Source organism: Leptopilina boulardi, unplaced genomic scaffold (assembly GCF_019393585.1).
Source record: "Leptopilina boulardi isolate dan_hultmark-lab unplaced genomic scaffold, ZJU_Lbou_2.1 LbouV2_324, whole genome shotgun sequence".
NCBI lineage: Eukaryota > Metazoa > Arthropoda > Insecta > Hymenoptera > Figitidae > Leptopilina > Leptopilina boulardi.
Genome location: NW_026137890.1, coordinates 2,979,330 through 2,992,778, shown reverse-complemented (window position 1 = coordinate 2,992,778; position 13,449 = coordinate 2,979,330). Strand labels below are relative to the sequence as shown.

Below are 13,449 nucleotides of genomic sequence, written 5' to 3'. Positions count from 1 at the left end.
CACAGTTACCCTATTGAAAAACAAGGTACAATGTTAAAGTCACGCGCCCATGTAGCGTACTTTTTCGCGCACAATAGGTTTTTTGACCTGGCTGACATCCTAAAAAAACTATTGCACAGATCAAGCTGAAATTTTTATGACTTTTTCTACAGATATACAGCTATCGTCCGAATTAGGATTATGATTTTTTATTAATATTTAATCAATTTTTTAAACAATTTAAATTGAAAAAACAAGATCAAAAATTAAAAAAAGGCCGCCATTTTGTTTTTTAACCCTAGATGGTCACACTTCAGTAGAATTACATTATAGTCACATAGGGTGTTAACACCCAGCATCTAAAAAATGTTATATTTTATTTAACCAATGCGATTAAAGCTTTTCTTGAATAGTTTAAAACCCCTTCTTCTTGGCCGATCTTTGGCAGCCATATATTGGCCCAAAGTTTGGCTGCCAATCATTGGCAGTAGCGTGATCATTCCAAACCAAGCCAATGGTGCTCCAATGGTGGTTGCCCATCATTGTTTCAATAATGGCAAGCTGTGTACCAAGGACGGCCCATTATTGAACCAATCGTTTATTTCCCATTGGGTACTGATACTGTCGCAATACTACACCAATGCTGTACAGTCTAGCACAGATCTAACAGACGGACTGAAGTAAGCATCGTTGAAGGTTTTTCTCAAAACTATGTTTTCAAATTGTCAGCTATTCATAGCTCATCGAATTTTCATCCTATTTACTTAATTCGTGGCTTAAATTAAATCTACGCCTCCCGTTCATATAATGCTTATTGAAACTGCAATGCAATATAAGTCTTATTCAATTTTTTGTGCAATATAAGTCTTATTCAAATTTTTGTGCCATATAAGTCTTATTCAAATTTTCGTGCTATATAATTCTTATTCAAGTTTCCGTGCAATACAATAATTGTATTGAATAAGAATTATATAGCACTGAACTTTCAATAAGACTTATATGGCACGAAAATTTGAATAAGACTTATATGGCACAAAAATTTGAATAAGACTTATATTGCACAAAAAATTGAATAAGACTTATATTGCATTGCAGTTTCAATAAGCATTATATGAACGGGAGGCGTCGAAATATACTATTATATAGTTTCAGATAAAAATTCGAAAAAATAAAATAGTTACTCAACTAAATGAAGCGCAGTGTATTTATGAAACCTTTAACATTTACGTTTTTATTTAAAAGAAACAAGTGTAATTAGTTTATTTAAAAATATTATTAAAAAAATTTTTGGATATACTTCCGAAAAGGTCCCCCCTTTAAATTTAATAAAACATAGGTATTCTTACGTATTTTGGTGCGTAGATTACGAAAATCGTAGTGAAAATTGTGCGCAAATTTGATTATCATGGTAAAAACCGTAAAAAACACCATAAAATCATGATTTTTTGCGATTATCTCGTAAAAAACAAAACATTTCGAAAAAAGTTTTAGACAAAAGTTGTAGATCTCAAAAAAACACACATTTTATGTTTTATGAATTTTTTACCAAAAGTCATTATTTTTCGAGAAAAATGGTCCGAAAGTAATTTGCGGAAATTGTGGGGTGAAGTCTACAGCAGCGGTAAATGCAAAATAGTAAACACGGCCTTCGGCCGCGTAAGGTACTGCTCTCTTCTCTTTTTAAGAAATCTTGGCGAGAGGGGGTGGATGTGTCCGAAAGTAATTTGCGGAAATTGTGGGGTGGAGTCCACAGCTGCGGTAAACGCAAAATAGTAAACACGGCCTTCGGCCGGGTAAGGTACTGCTCGCTTTTCTTTTTAAAAAAACCTTGTCGAGAGGGGGTGGATATGGCCGAAAGTATTTTGCGGAATTCGTTAGATCCTGACTAATGGTGAATATGATACTATATACGAGTCAAATAATATGTCTAACCATGACTGCTGTATGTGTTTTCATTATCATGGTGTTTTTCGTTTTTTGGATTTTTCTCGAAAAATAACGACTTTTGGTAAAAAATGCATACAACATCACGGAGAGAAATAGATGGTAAGAATTTATGATCCTAAGATGGTAAAAAGTAGATGTTATCCGGTACTATCATTATGCTACTCGGTACTATCAAAGATGTTACAAAAAGTATGGTTATGTTACCCACTACAATCAAGATGTTACTCCGTACAATCTGGATAGTAACTGATAGAATCTCGATTGCTGTCCATATATGTAAGATCAAATATGGTACCTGGTACTATCTAGATAGTACCCCGTACCATCTATTTCTCTCCGTGATAAAATGTGTGTTTTTTTGAGATCTACAACTTTTGTCTAAAATTTTTTTCAAAATTTTTTGTTTTTTACGAGATAATCGTAAAAAACCATTATTTTATGGGGTTTTTTATGGTTTTTACCATGATAATCAAATTTGCGCCAATTTTCACTATGATTTTCGTAATCTATGCACCAAAATACGTAAGAATACCCGTGTTTTATTAAATTTAAAGGGGGGACCTTTTCGGAAGTACACCCAAATTTTTTAATGGTTTAATTAAAAAAATAAAAAAAGAGCCATACAACCACTACGTCCTCGCCGTTAGCTCCAGGTAACGCTAATAGTGAAATATTTTGATTTTCCCTGTTCCTTTTCTGTTTTTGAGACATGAAAAAATTTTTAAAATTATTTGTGACCCTAAGAGATTTAAAAGTTATTTTCGTGATATACATATATAAGATACGTTACAAGTTGAATTGATCCTAAAAATTAAAATTATTTAACTGAAAGAAGGGATATAAAAAAGTGTATCGTTAATTTACATATAAAAATACATAAATATCGATATTTCAAAAAAAAGGAGCAGCTATGATTTCAAATATTTTAGATTCTGAACCCACAAGCGACCCAGAAACACCCCCTACAAACAGATGTTAGATCCATTTTCATCTCATTTTTTAGTCCTTTAAGACCACAGATACTGCGTGCAGTGGAGTCTCTCAAAATGGAACCGTTTGACAATAACCGCTCTCACGCTGCCATTTTGTAATTCTGTTAATAAACAACATTTTTTAGGAAACATTAATAAACATGCCTAACAATTTCCTTGAATACAATTACATTTCTATTTTTTCTTCTACCCAAAAAAATCACAAAAGACGCTTAATTTGAGCTTTCAATAGTGATTTAACACCTTAATTAAATTTTCAATGCTTCTTAAATACTTTATTGTAAAATGTGATCAGATTATGTATGTATGTATGTATCATAATTTTGTCGACCATTGAAAGTGTACGCTGCAAGCAAGGTTTTTAATTCAACTGATATTGTTTTGCCCCATTGTGATGTATTTTTCAATTCAAAAATTAAATCTGCGATTTCCTTTAAAGTACACCTCGGCAACAATCCAAATAATCCTAGAACACCTTTCCACTATAATTAGAAACAAAGTTATTTCAATTCAAAGGGTAGATATGTCAATTTGGTTGAAAATGGCTTTACGTCAAACTTACCGAAATAAGTATTATTACTATCCGATTTAATAATTTTTAATTTACTATCGTCTCCCAATATTTGTAGGTAGAGTATCTCTGCAGCCAAAAAACACAAAATGGACAAAGTTTCTTAAAGATATTTAGTTATTTTGAATTTAATAATCCATATAGCATGGTATATTGCCGTTTTCAATTGAGTTGTTAGCGTGATAAGAGTGTAAAGCTTGTTTTTTTAAACAGCTTTTCAGTTTAAAAATGTACAATGTCATTAAATATAAACAAAAACTTATATTCTGAAAAGGAAATTCAAAAATAAAGTTGACGTGTTTTTGGAATTTCTATGAAAAAAATATCTAAGGAGGTAACTACCACTCTTCGTACATAAAACTCTAGCTAAACACATTTCGTTTCGTTGTGGCTGTAAAAATCAATAGAAATTGTTAGAAATATGCAAGATGCAACATTCTTTAAGCAATTTCACCCCTTCATGGGGGTAAACCACCCCTTTTCACATAGGGCTTTAAAATTTTTATGCGATTTTAATTTTTAGTTTGTGTGGTATTTCAATTCCAAAAATTGTATCCTGTCTGTAAATAACTTTTTTTCAAATTCAGAGAATTTCACTACACTTCTGTGGTAAGTTTGTCGACCACTATTAATCTTAACATCTTTTTTGATATCCCTAAACTGAAAAATCATTTGATAAACTCTTTTTCCAAAACATGTCCGAAAATTACTTAAAATCTTGATCGTTCACACTAGTATAGCTCCTTACGCTTTTGATTTCAGATTTGTAATCGTTGTCATTAATAAGAAGATTTTATGAAATTTTTTTCTATATCTTATCACAAGTATATGAGGCATTCTATTTCAAATCGTACCACCTACAAATGACTATCGAGGGTAGAGCACTTTTCATACATAATTTATTTTATTTAAAAGTCTTTAAATTTAAAATGTAAATAATGCTTTTAATAGAGAATTTTTCAAGCTTTAAGGTGGTATAAGGCTTTATTTTAAAAAAAAATTATTTCTTGGTTTAATTTGCATTTAAAAACTTTGAGAGTTAATTTCTCAAAATATGTCATTTTCAATTTTGTTGAAAGTTGTCTCAAAAGAAAGATTAAATTCTCTAGTTTCTACCATCCAAAAATTATAATGGGCTTTTCAGTGGATCCAGGGAAAAAAAATAAAATGTAAATTCACTTTTTACTGAATTTGGCGTAGGAAACGTAACCCTCTTGAATTTCACGTCAGAGTCAAAATCATTTGTTTTTTTAATTCTATTAAAAATATCAATTTCTCAAAGTTGTGAAGCAAAAATATAATTTAATAATATATCTTTATTATTTAAATTGTTATGTATCTTTTATTTTATATAATTATATATTCATAATATTAATAATATCAAATTAATTACCATTTTGAATTTTATTGCAAAATGAAAGTAACAATTTTTTAAATTAAAAAAATTAAATTTTTCATTCTAATTGTAATAATAATGTATTATAAATAATTGAATTATTGCAAATATTTAATTATTTAGATAAATTTTAGCAGTGATTTAAATTAATATTGTTTGTAATTAAATACACTATTGAAAAACACATTTTCTTGCTTTAATCATAAAATTTTTTATTTTTAATTATAGTTAATTAAATATTTTTAATATAAATCAAACAAACAAATTATAATTTTTTAAAAAAGTTAAACAACTAGTAACAATTAAGTTTTTCTTCTTTTACAATATTTTTGAGTAAGAGGTTTTTGTACTAAACACTTTTCCAAATGACGTTTTCGTGTTGGGAAAATTTTTTGTTCATTTGAAGATGAAAATTTCCTCAAAATCATTTCATTATTAGAAATAGGAATAAATGAGTGATATTGTTGGGTTCCAGGAATTGTCACAGCATCGTTGAATCTTTTTTCGAGAATAGCTTTAGTTGTGTCGTAAGCATGTTTTTGGATAAACCTAATTTCCGATTCAGTTAAATTTTCTTTAGACCATTCAAAAAGCGCTAATGGTGTCAATATTTGTTGATTAGATTTACGTTGTAAACTTGCACGTTTAGCTTGACATTTAAGATTACCACCGATTCCATCGCACGGACCTTTACCATGTCCTGTTGCATGGAAGTGCCATTCGGCTGGAATTCCAAAATCATCTAGATGAAACCTGAGGTTAATAAAACTGTTTTTATTCTTAAAATGTTGTGGTGCTCCATCAGAATAGTAAATAACCTTGCTGGGATTAAATTTTTCTTTGAGATAAGAAATGATCAATTCTTGACATTGATATACGAAAATCGTGTCGTGAGTTAAATTATCGGAAATTACAATCATACTTTTATGCTCAAGTTTCCCATTTTCTTTGTAATAAATCACTACAGTAAATAAAGATGCCTGGTTATTGTTCCAGTAGAAGGATTGAACTGAGTCTTGAGCTACGAAAGTATAATTTTCGGCAAAATCGAATAGTATTAAAAAATGTCCTTCTTCCAAATTTTGTTTAGTTTCTTTTAAAAAAGATAACTGTTCTTTAAAAATAAAATCGTGTACTTTTAGCTTTAATATTTTTTCTTCAAAATCTTTGATAAAATCATCAACATTCGAAATTTCTTTCTTCATAGTAGTTCTGTCAGTATTTTGCCAAATTTCATATTCAATATTCTCGATTTCATTCTCGTCAAAAATTGATTTTAAAATTTCGACAATTCTTTTCTTTCCCGGAAATTTTTTGCATTCGTTTAAGTAACATTCAGGCGTTGGGTCATCACAAATAATTAAATTTACACTCTTGATAGTCCGTTAATTTCATTTCAGAGTTTTTAGTCAATTCTTTCATTTTTGATCCATCAATCATCAGTTTTACATTTTCATGGTAAATGCAAACGCAAATTATGTGTGTACCACTAGAACCTGCTGAAACGCAATAGGGTGGTCTTAATTGACAAAATTTTGCTAATCCAAGTTTTATATCTTCATTTTCCATTTTAAACAAGCTATACAATTCCGAGAGGTTAGCTAAAAGTAATCGTTTCTGTGCATAAATTCGTGAACCAACAGCTTGCTTTACTGAAATACAGTCTTTTAATCCTGGCATTACTCTACTGTGTTCATCGGACTCATAAAATTCTTTAACAAGATTTTTAATTTCAGGCGATAAGGGATGACCTGCTCTTGGATCTGGTGAGGATAAAATTCCTCGCTCTGCAACAAGTTTCTTTGCTTTTCTGGCTTGATAATATGTTGCGTTAAATTCTTTTGCTAACTTTCGATACCCCCAAGATTTTGGCGCTAATGTCAAAAGCAAAATTTTTTCTTCTTCACAAGTAGACTTTTGAAATTTTTCAATTATTTGCTGTAATACTTCAAGACCTGCTTTGCGATATTCTTCAAAATTTTGATATTTCGCCTCTATAGGACTCACTAAATTATCCGCATTTAAATTATTCGATTCTTCAACTCCATTTGCGACTAAAAATTTGAACGAATTCTTTATAATATTTAAATATTTTTATAAAATAAAATCCCTTATTATGCATGTATTTACCTGAAAAATTTTCAAACGATTCATGAGTATTTGATAATGCATAAATTTCTTTTCTGCAACTATTACAAATTTTTGATCCTTTAGCGGTAATATTTGGAAATCTTTCTTTTATGTTTGAAGAAATATTTCTTAAATTCTTTCCTATACCATGATCTTTTTTTTCGAATATATTTACGCATCTACTATATTGTATTGAAGACATAATAGCAAAATATTAAAATTATATTATGATGCTTATTTAACTCACATAATTCTATTTTAAATTTATTTCTTCGAGGTTAAAATAAAATTAAACCTTTTTAATAGAATTAAAAAAACAAATGATTTTGACTCTGACGTGAAATTCAAGAGGGTTACGTTTCCTACGCCAAATTCAGTAAAAAGTGAATTTACATTTTATTTTTTTTCCCTGGATCCACTGAAAAGCCCATTATAATCTTTGGATGGTAGAAACTAGAGAATTTAATCTTTCTTTTGAGACAACTTTCAACAAAATTGAAAATGACATATTTTGAGAAATTAACTCTCAAAGTTTTTAAATGCAAATTAAACCAAGAAATAATTTTTTTTTAAAATAAAGCCTTATACCACCTTAAAGCTTGAAAAATTCTCTATTAAAAGCATTATTTACATTTTAAATTTAAAGACTTTTAAATAAAATAAATTATGTATGAAAAGTGTTCTCCCCTCGATAGTCATTTGTAGGTGGTACGATTTGAAATAGAATGCCTCATATGTAACATGTCATAACATATTTTTTAGAGTGGTTTCCTCAATCATGGCCTTTAATCCTATTAATGTAACATGTCATAACATATTTTTTAGAGTGGTGCCCTCAATCATGGCCGTTAATCCTATTAATGTTATATATATGCTCCTAGTAGCATTTCAAGAATTTCAACTAGAACCTTCCCCAATTACGCAACAAGAAATTGCGTTAGAAGATTCATTCCAAAACGTATTGCTTGATGCTATGGTTGAATTGAATGACATAGAAATTATCGAAAACGATACATTAGACTTTCAAGAACCCTACAAAAATATGCAAGTGGAATCTGTTGAAGATGATGATAAACCTTGGTCGCCAAACGTGTTTGACAACCCAGACGTCTGCACAACTGACACAGAAGATTTATCTTATGATTATAAACGAAATGCTGTGGATTTCTGGAGAAGAGGAAAATCAGGAAATCTGCCCTTGAGTTCTGTGCAACATCTTTTTCGTAAGGTTAAGTCAATTATACAGTTAAAGCGATGGGTGCACACGTTGAATAAAGGAGGTACCTATAAAAAAAGTATCAAGAATATGTGAATTCGTTTTAGATCATTTTAAAACTGCTGTTGATGCCGGTTATATTATCCACGACAAAGATTTACAAAAATGGGGACTACAATCACAGAAAGATATTGGCAATGAAGATATTCGATTTAAAATCTCAACCAAATGGCTATATAACTTTAAAAAGGCACATAGAATTAAAAAATTAACAAATTTTTTACGAAGAAAACTCTTTATGATTCCACATCTATAAATTTCAAAGCAAATCAATTTGTTAACGAAGTTAAGCAAATAATTTAAAAAAAAGTATAGAATCTATATACAATTCCGACGAAAGTGGTTTTTAATTAGAAATGCATTTTGGACGAACGTTAGCAGTAGAAGGAGAACAACAAGTGCAATGTTTGGTACAATCTGTATCATCAGTATCTCATAGCTATACAATCCAACCTACAATATCGGGTGATGGGAGGCTTTTATCCCCCTTATTTATGATTCTACAAAAAAAGAAGTGGCCAGTTTGGACTAATAGTAGAAGCAAATTTATTCAGACCAGTTAATGTTTATGTGACGCCTTTAAAATCCGGCAAACTTACATCCGGTACAAAACAATCATTACGTAACTTATTTGTTTGTTCACAATATTGAATTCTATTTTTATAAATGGATGGGTTTTCTTCATTATTACAGATCGTTTCAAAATATTGTTAAAGGAAGTGTATTTTCCTAATGTTGGTCCTTCCACTGTTTTGTTAATTAACTCATGGAAGGGACACTGCCTATCCGCAGTACAAGAAACAATACCTTCTAATAAAGATATTATAGTTAAGAGAATTGCAAAATTTACAACTGGTAAGATTCAACCTTTAGACGTGTGTGGCTTTAGGATATGGAAAAGCTACGTTAGGAATTTCTCCGATAGCGTACGCTAAATTCAAATCCTCGTTTATAAGTATTACGTAATACTTATGAACGAGGATTGGAATTTACATTTACGCAATCATATTATCGAAAATAAAAGCTTTAGTTCATAACCAATTGTCATCTCCTCGATATATAAATTTATTTAAATATTCTTGGTTTAAAAGCGGTTATACATTAATTAAACCACCTGACTTTACGCACCGCGTTGAATTCGCCTTTAGAGGTGATAGCAATGTTTGGTGCGAAGTTGAAGGGTATACTAATGTAGCCGTGTAAGAAATCATTGTGCTTTCAACATTTCTTTCATAATTATCATTATTGCACAGCGTATGAACCATAATTGTTACAAATGCTTGTGTTACTGTATGCATTTGGTATTATTTTAAAATCCCAAAAAAGAGATCAATCAAATGTTAGTTATAACTCTAAACAAAAGAAAAAAGTACTCATTTTATTATCTTCTCTATTGTAATTAAATTATCAAATATATAATTAATTAAAAACAATAAAAAAATTAGCCCTATGTGAAAAGGGGTAGTTCACCCCCATGAAGGGGTAAAATTGCTTGAAGATTGTTGCATCTTGCATATTTCTAACAATTTCTATTGATTTTTACAGCGAAACGAAATGTGTTCAGATAGTGTTTTATGTATGAAGAGAGGTAGTTACCCCCTTAGATATTTTTTTCATGGAAATTCCAAAAATACGTCAACTTTTTTTTTGAATCTCCTTTACAGAATATAAGTTTTTGTTTATATTTAGTTACATTGTACATTTTTAATCTGAAAAGTTGTTTAAAAAACAAGTTTTACCCCCATATAACCCTAATAACGTCACCCCCTCAGGGGTCTCACGTATGTCTGGGAATTTTTTTGAGAGCCCTACATTATGCAATTGAAAAAAGAAAAAAATTCCTATTGGTTTGCTTAAAAATCACAAAAAACGATTTTTGGGGATGAACTTTAGGGGCCTTTTTTCACCCCTTAAATATGCGATAGGCAACTTATAAAAATATACGTGTCGAATATTTTTCAAAGAACTACAACATATAACAAGATGAGCGAAATCGATGAGGTACACCTGGCAAACTTATAGGTTGTGGTAAATATTAAAATACAAAATATAATGAAAAATATTTTAAATTGCTGTCAAATTCCGTTGTGAAAACCTAACATTAGGAGAGAATATTTTTAAAATAAATATGGGTGATTAGGAATCGCACCCGGATTCGACGAACAGGGGCGTAGCCAGAAATAAATTTCGGGAGGGATTTTGTAAAGGCTCAGGCTTTAAAAATCTTAAACTTATATTGTGCTTATATTAAAAACATAACAATGACAAGATTTTAGGGGAGTTTCAACCTCTGAAACACTCTCTTGCTACGAACGACCGTAACTGACTAGATAAACAATCAACTACCACAGAAAAAACCAATTATATTTGTTAATTATTATTATTAACATTTTTATTATTATAATGGTTACACAAATAACAACACTCATAACACAGACACAAAAAATTCCGATTGTGAAGACTGACATATGGTAGGTTCTCTTTTTTATGATGGATGTATCTAAAGAAAAAAATAGAGGTAATCTGATCTCGATTTTGGTTCTTGTTTTATTTACAGGCTAGGCGGGGGTCGAAAAGTCTTAGAAATTAACATGTATGGAACTTAATTATACTTAATTTTCATATCAAAAACTGAATTTTCGCATATTCTGACGGTTGATTTGGATTCAGTGACTTTCATTACATATCAATTGGATATAAAAAAATAAATAAAAATGACGGACCTAAAATGGCTCGGGGTTTTTTTAGGAAACCGATTCTAATTTCAGTTTTCAAAAATCCAATATAGCGGAATTTTTTCTTTCGAATGTACGAAATAAATTGGAACTTTTTACTCGAGAGGTTTCGTGGTCGCAGAATACGAATTGAATATCAGATTTTAAAAATTCCTAATAGCGTCTCCAATATAACTTACGTTTAAATTTTTCTTAATTTTCTTTATTCTTTTAACTTAGGGGTTTTTTCTATACGCTATTTTAAAATCTGTTTTTTTCGTAATCCAGAAATGGTTTACTGTAAATGTTATACTAGAATATAATCACACTGCTGTGAGAATAAAATTTTAAGTAATTTTTGAACTACACTGGAACCTCGATCGAGTCAACTAATCGGGGAGTTTGGCCAACCAAAAATTTTAAGTTGTTTAAAATATGTTTAGAGAAGTTTTGCTGACCGTCTGTCCAACCAAGGCCCAGAGTTTGGTCAACCAAAGCGCCCAAGTAGGTTAAGGGGACACTCGCAGTTGTAGCACCAAAAAATAGACCTTTTTTATGATTTTTTTTCTCGTACACCATAAAATTTTTTCAAAATATCGATTTATTATTTAAAAGTACATATATTAAACATGAATTTCAAAAAAAAGTTAAAAATATTAAATAATTTTAAAGTTATCTCCTGTCAAAGTGGCGTCCTTTTGAAAAACATGGTTTGCGGTGACCAACACTATGAAAATCTGGTTCGTCTGAAATCAAAAATTGAAACGGATTTACATTTATTTAAAGATTATCTAGTCCTTGATCGAAGGGTTTGAAAAAAAATTTAACAAAATGGCTACCTGTCAAAGTTTAACGTTCGATTTTCGTAAAAAAAATCAGTCGTTTTTCAGCTGTAAAAAGAAAAGTTTTGCATAAAAAAATCAATCCTTCGATCAAGGACTAGATTATTATGTATTGAAAAAGTATGTTAAATTTCAAGACAATCAGTTTATTAGTTTTCAAGTAAGAGTGGTCACCAACTTCAAAAATGTACTTTTGAGAAAAACGTGTTTAAAGTTTTAACTTACTCTTACATGAAGATTGAATTTTTTTTTTAAATCAGATAGAATCATCAATTCCTGGACAATATAATAATACTTCCGCAGATGAAGCTGCTTCCAAAATCCCAATTCAAATGTAAAAGTATAAAGACCCACACGGCCGTTAGTCTGTTCTCGATCGACCTGACGCGTCTCTCTTTCAGCCTGTACATCTCACTCAATTTTTACCAGATCATCTTAAAATTTTGTAGACATATTTCTGACAACATATACTTTAAGAAAATGCAAAAAAATCGATTTTTTTAAAGTTACAACTGCGAGTGCCTCCTTAAACTATGTTTCCTGTACTTTTGCCGACGGTTGGCATAACTCTGGTTACGGTTGGCCCGATGGTTGGTTAAACTCTGCAGCCCATGGTTGGCTGACATCTTATGGGAAAGATGCTTCGGAATGCCTCCAGAATGCGGTCCAAAATATTTTAAAAATATTACAACATTGTTTTTTATTCGCAAAGAGCACATTAAATACGAAATAATTTTGATGAGAAGATTTGAGAAGGCTCCAGCTGTGCCAGGGATTCAAGAAAGCCAGTTTTATTCCGAACATAAATATACTATTATCTACTAATAAAAAGAGTTTCTACTGCTTTGACAGGATTAACATTTATGGCCAAGGAGTTACTTATATCCGAAAAACAACAATACGAATTATTTGAGCAAAACTTTATCAAGAAATTGAAGTTATTAAAATCTAATTTTGACTAAAATATTTTTTACATCATTTATTATAATTACTTACATTGCAATGTTATAAGTCATTTAAATAAACTTATACTATCATTATAACAATAAATGTATAGTGCTATGAGGGAACTTAAATTTAAATCTGAGTTTTTTAAACTGTAATAATAATAATAATAATAATTTGTTAATCGTATATGAAAATGGGGTCTTATTTTTCCTTTAAAAAACATAGTACCATTTTCATATGATTAAGAAAATTAATGGCTTTTTAAAATGTTTTTGGGTTTTTACATGTGTGTTTTTTGTGCCTGTCAGATATAAAGTATATTTTTCAAATTTCTTTAGTGTTTAGTAATTGTAAAAGGTAAATTTAATGTAAAATTTTTTGTTTAAAATGCTACTTATATCTAGAAATTGCATGTGAGCTATTTATCAATATATACATCGACAGTGAAAAATAAATAATTGTTTATTATTATTATCCAATAAGAAATATTATTGACAGATTTTGAGAGTTATATAAATTTTCAGGACGAGAAGAATCAATTGCTGATCACCAACCTGTGGCTAAAATTGGTATGTATTCTTAAGTACTAAGATAAATATTATGTATAATATTGTCAGCTTATTTTTTTAACGTTGATGTTTGCACTACTCGTTT

The 13,449-nt window shown here is 29.9% G+C and overlaps 1 protein-coding gene across 6 annotated transcripts in view; it reads left to right on the top strand.

The window, feature by feature from the left end:
- LOC127284404 (neuronal acetylcholine receptor subunit alpha-7-like) overlaps window positions 1–13,449 on the top strand; it is a 152,337-nt gene that overhangs the window by 66,004 nt on the left and 72,884 nt on the right. For all 6 annotated transcript variants that reach the window (XM_051309811.1, XM_051309814.1, XM_051309808.1 and 3 more), the window contains one exon: window positions 13,320–13,364. Coding sequence is in view for 4 of the 6 variants with exons in the window: in XM_051309814.1 (XP_051165771.1) it covers window positions 13,320–13,364 (45 nt within the window). In the remaining 2 variants the exon portion in view is untranslated. The remainder of the gene's footprint in view (window positions 1–13,319; window positions 13,365–13,449) is intronic.